Below are 8,729 nucleotides of genomic sequence, written 5' to 3'. Positions count from 1 at the left end.
AGTAGATATTTTGTGAGGCCACCATCTCAAACCTTCTTAGGAAACTCTCTTCTGAGAGTGGTCTGTGTGAAGGACTGAAAGGAAACTGCCAGGGTCAGGAAATGAGGGGGTCACAAGAGGTCAACTGGAGACAGTCTGCCCTTACCAGGGAACTGTCACTGCAGAGTTCTCAGAAGGTGGGGAGGGCATTCAACATCTATTAACATGCAGGAATGATAGAGAGAGAGAGAGACAGACAGGCACATAGACAGACAAGCAGGTAGATCACACACTGGACTTCAGATATCTCACTGCAGATGACACTGATATATACCCAACAGGGTTCCCCAGTGCCCCCCTACATTCCTGATCTTCCCTTAAATCCTAGAAAATCCTAGAAAACCAAATAAGGAAGATCTCTAAGTATCAAAATGAAAGGAGCAGGATAAAAAGGAAATGGCAACCTACTCCAGTTTTCTTGCCTGGAGAATTCCATAGACAGAGGAACCTGGCAGGCTATAGTTCTTGGGATCGCGAGAATCAGACATGACTTAGTGCTATCTTTCTTTTCCACTCTTCCCTGTGGTGGGTCCCCAAGCTCCCAATCAGATCTGAACTGAGCAGAGGCCATGGGCAAGGTTTTTAATTTGGTGAGAGATTTAAGATATGACTTGTATCAAGCTGGATCTTAGCCTACCTGAAAGTTGGTCTTGATTAGCTAAGTGGAGATAGGTTTCTACCTGAAAGTGGACCAGACAGCCCTGGGATCAGCTTGAACTCCATCAAAGGTGGTGAAGGATTTTCCAGGAATGAAGGTGGTCCTAGCTAAACACAAAGCTGTTTTTTGGTTGTATGCAATCATGTTTCACCCAATCACTCTGTAGTTTAAATAAATAGTAACATAATAGATTTCACAGGATACAACAAATTGCCAGTTGTATGGAAAATACACTATGAGCTCAGAGAGGCTTAAAGGGTGTGGAATGAATTTTTAGAAGGGGAGAATAGTAATGAAGAGCTTTAGATGGGTATTTATAGAATAAATTGTTTCAGTAGGAAAAGACAAAACAGACAAAATAATTTCAAATAGAAGTTTAACTTGAGCAAAAATATGGATGTGGAAAAACTTCAAGTACTTATAGGAAACCAGAGTAGGTCAGCAGGTTGAGGACAATGACAGAGAAGGAGGCTGGAGCAGAACGGTATGAATGGCTGTATGAAATTTCTTAAAAAAACAGTTTACTGTGCCTAGAAGTAGCCTGACAGAGGTCTATTTATTCCTAGGTCTCTCTGTCTCCACCTCCCTGTGTCTTCCCAGCTATCTTTTCGATTCCCCTTCTCTCAGCCTTCTGATCTAATCTGTTCTTTCTGTGCATCAACCTCCAACTGAAGGCCCCAAGAGCTTTGTATGGCAGATAAAACATATTTATTACTGTTGTGAAAATAAAATAAAAATCAGTCATACTTCAAAGAGTTAAAGAATATTAGCACGTATATATGGAACTTAGAAAGATGGTAACGATGACCCTGTATATGCGAGACAGCAAAAGAGACACAGATATAAAGAACAGACTTTTGGACTCTGTGGGAGAAGGCAAGGGAGGGATGATTTGAGAGAATAGCATTGAAACATATATATTACCATATGTGAAGTAGATCACCAGTCCAAGTTCGATGCATGAAATAAGGCATTCAAAGCCGGTGGGAGGAAGGTGGAAGGGAGGTTCAGGACGGGGACACATGTACACCCGTGGCTGATTCATGTCAATGTATGGTAAAAACCACTACAATATTGTAAACGAATTAGCCTCCAATTAAAATAAACATATTAATTAAAAAAACAGAGTTAAAGAAAAACATAAATTGACCTAGGCAATTTGGTTTCCAATGAATTGGTCATTTTGAAAATTGATTTCATAGGACATAAAGACAAAATTAAAGTGACTATTAACTTATCATCAAACCTGGGGCATCCTTGAGAGTGAAAGAAAGTGCTGTCCATGATTACACTGGGATGACAGACATGATAATGAAATCACAGGACTGCTCACAGAAAAACTGTGAAAGACACTGATTTGACAAGGTTTGGGATGACACACAGCTCCCCTGACACCATTTGACTCTCCTGAAGATGAATGCTCTTCTTTCCCTCCCATTAGGTTATAAACTCCTTAGGGCTAGAATTGTGTTCAGTCCCCACCTTTGATTCAAGTGTAACTGTTCACTCAGTGCTCTGTATATCATGGGTTCTCAATAAATATATATTGACCTCATGGGGAAGGCAAAAAAAAAAAAAACGTGGATTGTGGGATGCAGAAAAAGCCTATCAGGAAATCCAAGGGTGGAGACCCCATGAGAGACCTCAGGGTCACTGTGAAAATGTGGAATTTGTCTGTGATGGAGGTTAGAGCACCAAGAAACTTGCCCCACTTCCTGTGCCCTGGCTGCCCTGTGCCTCTCTAATGGCCAGGTTTCCTCCCTCCATCCTGCTGGCCTTCTTCTGGTCTTGTCCCCAAGCTCCCTATTTGGTTTTCTTTAATTATAAGCTTGGGAGCTTCTGCCTCAGGGCTGGAATTTGTGGGCTCCTCTGGGACCTCACAGTTTTAACTTCCTCACTCAGATTCAGTGTTAAGTATTTCACAGGCAACGGGAGACAGTTCTGCAACAAGGGCAGAGAGGCAGCCCATGGAAGGTGGACTGGCATGAGGGTGGGCTCAGATACACAGATCCTGACTCTGTCCCCGTCTGCCCACCACCATCTCCTTGACTAAGTTCACTTTCTCCATATCCCCTTATGCTAAGAGGAAGCTGTTGTCTGTCTGAGTCTTGCTGTGTGAGCTGGAGAGTCATAGGGAGGCTGCAGGCAACACCTCAGCCTGAGTCTGGCTGAGAAGTTGGTGGGGGCAGAGGAAGGAGGTCAAAGCTGGGGGAAGGGTCTCCTCCCTGTGTACTCTGACCCAGTAAGTACAAATAAGAAAAGGGCAATGAAATGATTTTGACACTGGAATCTCTGCCATAGGGTATCTGCTGAATTTTTTTTTTTTCCTTCAGGGAATCCACTTAAAGGTGAGTGAGGATCTTTTCCTGTCACCCTTCTTCTCTCCTCTTTCCAGTTCCTATTGCTAATTGCTGGTCATTTCACATTTCTGTTTGAATATTATTTTTTCTTCCCATTGTTGTCTGTCTCCTTCAGCTTATTTTCCCTTTTTTTGGAATTGTTGGTGGGCATATACCTTTTAGTGTTATGTGTCTTTTCTGTCTTTCTTCTAGTCCTTTTCTTTTTAAAAATTGTTTAGTTTTAATTGAAGGATAATTGTTTTGCAATATTGTATTGGTTTATGCCATACATCAACATGAATCAGCCATAGTACCTCTATGTACGTATGTCGCCTCCCTCTTGAACCTCCTTCCCACCTCCCACCCCATTCCATCCCTAGTTTGTCACAGAGCCCACCTTTCTTCTAGTTCTTTGCATTCGATCTATTTCTCTGTTTTTCTTCCTTTAATTTCTAATTGATCTTTTCCTTTTTTTTTTCTCTCGGTTTGGATTGGGAGCCTTAGTGTTGGGTTCCTGGGTTGAATAGTGGTTTACAGCAGGAAGACAAAGGATGAGTGGGGAGAGGTAGGGGTGAAGGGGCAGGAAGGACAGGACTGATATGGGACTTAGTGTCAACCTGTCCTCCAATGTATATTTTAGCTTCAAAGTGGCTTCTCTATGCTGTCCTTTCTAGGGAAAAAATGAAGCCATTAACTAAATAGCGGAAAGGAAGGAAATTAATGAGCAGGAAATTAATAACGTGGAATACTAGGATAGTTTCTTGAGTTGTTTGCATATTACAATCACTCATTCAACAATATTTACTGAATGTATAATTCATGTCAGTTACTGCTCTAGGAGCTGGGGATTCCCGATGAGAAAAAATGGCATTGGGGGAATATGGATTCTAGTTGAAAAGCAGAAGACAAATCTGTATGAATTAAATGTAGCAAGTCTGACGGTGTTGAATGCTATGAGAAACACAAGGCAGGGAAGGAATAGGGAGGAGAGAAGGATTTCAATTGCAAATAGGTCTGAGGAAGCCCTGGCTTAGAAGGTTAGTTAGTAGGTGAAGGGACAAGGTAGAATTTATGTGCGATCAAATTTCCATGAATAGGTAAGAGCAAGCACTAAGGTCCCTGAGGCTGGGATGGGAGTAAACACAGGATGCTGATGAGACCAGAGTCATGGGGATTCTGGGGAGAACAGAAGAAAAGGAGGTCTGAGTGGTGATAGAAAGTCTGTTGATAGGCATTCCTTTATTCTTGAAAAATTTTGTCTTTTATTCTTACAGAGATGAGTTCACTTTAGTGGTTAGCTGCTCAGTCACATCCAGCTCTTTGCGACCCCATGGCTACCCTGTCCATGGGGATTCGCCAGGTAACAATGCTGGAGTGGTTTCCATGCCCTCTTCCAGGGGCTGTTCCCAACCCAGGTCTCCCGCCTTGCAGTGCAGTGTGCAAATAGACTAGGATAGGGGCAGGGATGGAATGGCTGATGAGACAAATTCAGTTAGAGACCATCATCATCCAGGAGAGCAGTGATGACAGTGTGGCCAGGTAGGATGGGCAAGAATGGAAAGTGGTCAGGGGTCGATACATTTTGCAGAAAGAACCACCAGAGATTTATGATGTTGGGATGTGAGAGGGAAGGAGAAATTCAATATGACCCATGTGTTATATCCTGAGAAACTGGACAGACCTGCCCTTAATTTACATGGGAAGGTTAGACCAGGTGTTTTGTTTCTCCAGAGGAGACCAAGGACTCTATCTGATCACTTTAGGTAGGATAAGCCCATTGAACATCCAAATGGAGATGGTGAGTATAGAGTGTTATAAGAATTAGAATTCAAGGGAGCTTATATGTCATTAATCAACTCTATAGTATTGTAGCATACAGTGGTGGGTGAGGGGGAAAGTGGAGGTGTGGAGTGTATGTCTTTGAAGGTACATGCAGCCAAATGATTATATACACATTGGGTCCTTAACATAAAAGGAGGAATTGCTGGTGTGAGGTGGAACCTGGTTTGTTCAGTTGATTGATTCAGTCTGGGTCTGATATGGCCAAGATGGTATTTGAAGACTATAGGAACAGTGATTTGCTCCTGTAGTATTTGCACCTTTGTGTAAATCACACAAAGGTGTGATTTACCTCCCATCACACCTTTGTGTTGTTTTTGGCAAGGATACCTGGGCATGTCTTTTCTGGGCATGAGTCAGAACATGCTCTGTTCTGTAGGAAATCAGCTCAGAAAGCCTACCTCCATGGTGGTGGATCTGGGCAAGGCTATCCTAGTTTTAGAAATTACTCTGTTTCTTTGTACAAAGAGTGTATCTTGTGTGGTTGCCTTGTTTCTTCTTTGCAAGGAGGTAAAGTAGACATGAATATATCCTAAATCAATGTCTCCTGGATACCCCTGTTATCCATTTGCAGAGAAATTCTATTCTTTTGTAAGTATCTCAAGATCAGATCAGATCAGATCATTTGCTCAGTCTGTCTGACTCTTTGCGACCCCATGAATCGTAGCACGCTAGGCCTCCCTGTCCATCACCAACTCCCGGAGTTCACTCAGACTCATGTCCATCGAGTCAGTGATGCTATCCAGCCATCTCATCCTCTGTCATCCCCTTCTTACTATATCACTTACTATCCCTCAGATGAAGAAATATAGCAATGAAGTAATATATTGAGGTCAAGAACAAGGGCTACAGCAATTGAAGCGGGAGTCTCTCTACTTTCAGAAAATGGAAGTTGCAGCTATATATTAGTTCACCTTGATTATTTTATTCAATCAACACATATGTATTGAGGATATACTATGAACCAGGAAGCCATTAGGGGCTGAACCCATTAGGGGGTGCCAATGTCATGGTGAATGATAAATGATGCTCTTATTCCAATAGGATGAGACAGACAATAAAAGTTATAAAATGTAATCCTGTATGTGTTGAATGGTATAAGTGCTGTGGACAAAACAAAAGCAAGAAACGACTTGAAAATGCAAGATGTTTATAATTTTAGTGACTTTCCACAGAATGTATCTCTTAAGAGGTTGGCATTTGAGTAAAAATCTGAAGCAGATGAGAGATAGAAATATGAGGAAAGAGCATTCCAAAGAGAAAAAATGCAAAGATCCAAAGGTGGGAGTGTCCAAGGAAATTCAAGGAAACACAGTGAGCAAAGGGGACATGGTAGGGAATGAGGTCAGAGATATGAGTGTGCGTGTTTGTGTGTGTATCGTGTAGGGCCTGTGTGCCACTCTAAGTATTTGGGCCTTATGTGGGGTAATTTGGAGCTTCCCTGGTGGCTCTTATTTAATTTGAGAAGTCATTGAGATGCTTTCAGCAAGAAAATTACATTGTATGACTTACATTTTAAGCAGACTCATTTGAACTGTTATGAGAATAGACTCTAGGGTTTCAATGGTAGAAGCCCGGAGACTGACTAGAAGCCTGTAAGAGTCCATCTAAGACAGAATAGTGGCTTGGACCAAGGCAGCTGTAGAGGAGATAAGCATTAACTGGATTCTGAGATATTATGAATAATATAGACAAGAGGCTTTTCTGATAGTTGGATGTAAAAGACATAGAAGAATTAAAAATAGTTCTAAGGTATTTGAGCTCAGCAAAATAAAGAACATCTCAAGTATCCATTACTTTCCTTTATTATAACATATATGAATTATCTCTTGGGATGAAATGGTCCAAGTTCTGCTAGAGATAGTATACTGAGTCCATCTAGTTCTGCTAAAAAGAGTCAGTGCCATATGGGAAAGCCAGTATTTTGCCTATTGAAAGAGGATTGTCCAATAGTCCTGTGACACATAAACTAACTCAGATTCTATTCTTCTTGGTATGGATACATACAAATGTAGATAAATGGTTCAATTCTATGAGATAGCAAATATCTTATCATCTATATTTTGGGAAAAATGAAAGAATGTGCTGTGCTAAATCGCTTCTGCCATGTCCAACTCTTTGCAACCCTATGGACTAGCTGGCCAGGCTCCCCTGTCCATGGGATTCACCAGGCAAGAATACTGGAGTGGGTTACCATGCCCTTGTCTAGGGGATCTGCCCAACCCAGAGATCAAACCCATGTCTCTTACATCTCTGGCATTGGCAGGTGGGTTCTTTACCACTGTGCCACCTGGAAAGCTCCTATCCTCTTATATATCCCTAAGTATGTACTATTGTGCTCTAATGAATTACAAAAGATACAGATGACTGAAGAAGAATAATTCAGAGATAAGTAAAGACATGTCTCTCAATCTCAGAATTTCTCTGTCCATGTTTTCAGGTGACTGTGAACAACTGAACCATGGGGATATGGTTGAACCAATCATCCATAGATGGCTTCATTCTCTTGGGCATCTTTTCTCATAGCCAGGCTGATTTTGCCCTATTCTCTGTGGTTATGGTGGTCTTCACAGTAGCCCTCTGTGGGAATGTCCTCCTCGTATGCCTCATCTACATGGATCCTCGACTTCATACACCCATGTACTTCTTCCTCAGCCAGCTCTCCCTCATGGACCTCCTGTTGGTCTGTGACATTGTGCCCAAGATGGCATTCAACTTCTTGTCTGGCAGGAAGTTCATCTCCTTTGTGGGTTGTGCCATACAAATTGGATTTTTTGTCTCTCTCGTGGGATCTGAAGGGCTCTTGCTGGGACTCATGGCTTATGACCGCTATGTGGCCATTAGCCACCCACTTCACTATCCCATCCTCATGAGCCAGAAGGTCTGTCTGCAGATTGCTGGGAGTTCATGGACTTTTGGGATAATAGATGGAATGATACAAATGGTGGGAGCCATAAGCTTACCCTACTGTGGCCCAAGGAATGTGGATCATTTCTTCTGTGAGGTTCCAGCTTTATTGAAACTGGCCTGTGTAGACACATCCATTTTTGATTCCCTGCTTTTTGCTTGCTGTATCTTCATGCTGCTCCTGCCCTTCTCCATCATTGTGGCTTCCTATGCTCGAATTTTGGGGGCTGTGCTCCATATGCACTCTGCTCATGCTCGTAAAAAGGCTCTGGCCACCTGTTCTTCCCACCTTACTGCTGTGTCCCTCTTCTATGGGGCAGCCATGTTCATCTACCTTAGGCCTAGGCGCTATCGGGCCCCAAGCCATGACAAGGTGGTCTCTCTCTTCTACACAGTCCTAACACCTATGCTCAACCCTCTCATTTATAGCTTGAGAAATCGGGAGGTGATGGGCGCCTTGAAGAAGGGGCTGGATCACTGCAGGGTTGGCAACTGGCACTGAACACCAGGGCATCTGGAGCCTGGTGCTGCCACCTCCTGTTTGCATAATGTTGGCAAGTCATTCACACTTTGTGAGTGACTGTTTCCTTATCAATAAATGGGAATCATGACACTACCCTACCTCACAGGGATTTTGTTGGGATAACTATATGTAAATCTAAAGTGCCATGAGGAAGCAATGCATTAGTTATTATTATCATTATTGATCATTTATGAAGTCTTTGAAGGAAATTCACTCTATTTTTAATTCTTCTTGGTTATAGTTGTGTTTTATTGAGTGCTTGCTATGTCCCGGCCACAGTCTTTTTTCATTTATGTATCATCTATATTATTTAGTTGATGATTTCACCTAAATATAAATATTTTTAAATAAAAATTTTCTAGATGGGAGAAATTGAGTCTCTATGATTCTTTATTGGGTGGTTCCTAGTCTAAGGGATGTGGGG

General features: G+C 42.2%; 1 protein-coding gene across 1 annotated transcript; it reads left to right on the top strand.

Annotated features, from left to right (window-relative positions):
• The first annotated feature begins 7,336 nt into the window (after positions 1-7,336).
• LOC109561940 (olfactory receptor 2V1) lies at positions 7,337-8,284 on the top strand. The gene has a single exon (XM_019964795.2). The coding sequence runs from the start codon at positions 7,337-7,339 to the stop codon at positions 8,282-8,284; it is 948 nt and encodes a 315-aa protein (XP_019820354.2).
• The last annotated feature ends 445 nt before the right edge of the window (positions 8,285-8,729 follow it).

Source organism: Bos indicus, chromosome 7 (genome assembly GCF_029378745.1).
Source record: "Bos indicus isolate NIAB-ARS_2022 breed Sahiwal x Tharparkar chromosome 7, NIAB-ARS_B.indTharparkar_mat_pri_1.0, whole genome shotgun sequence".
Taxonomy (NCBI): Eukaryota; Metazoa; Chordata; class Mammalia; order Artiodactyla; family Bovidae; genus Bos; species Bos indicus.
Note: the sequence above shows the minus strand (reverse complement) of the source record. Positions and strands in the feature narration are given on the sequence as shown.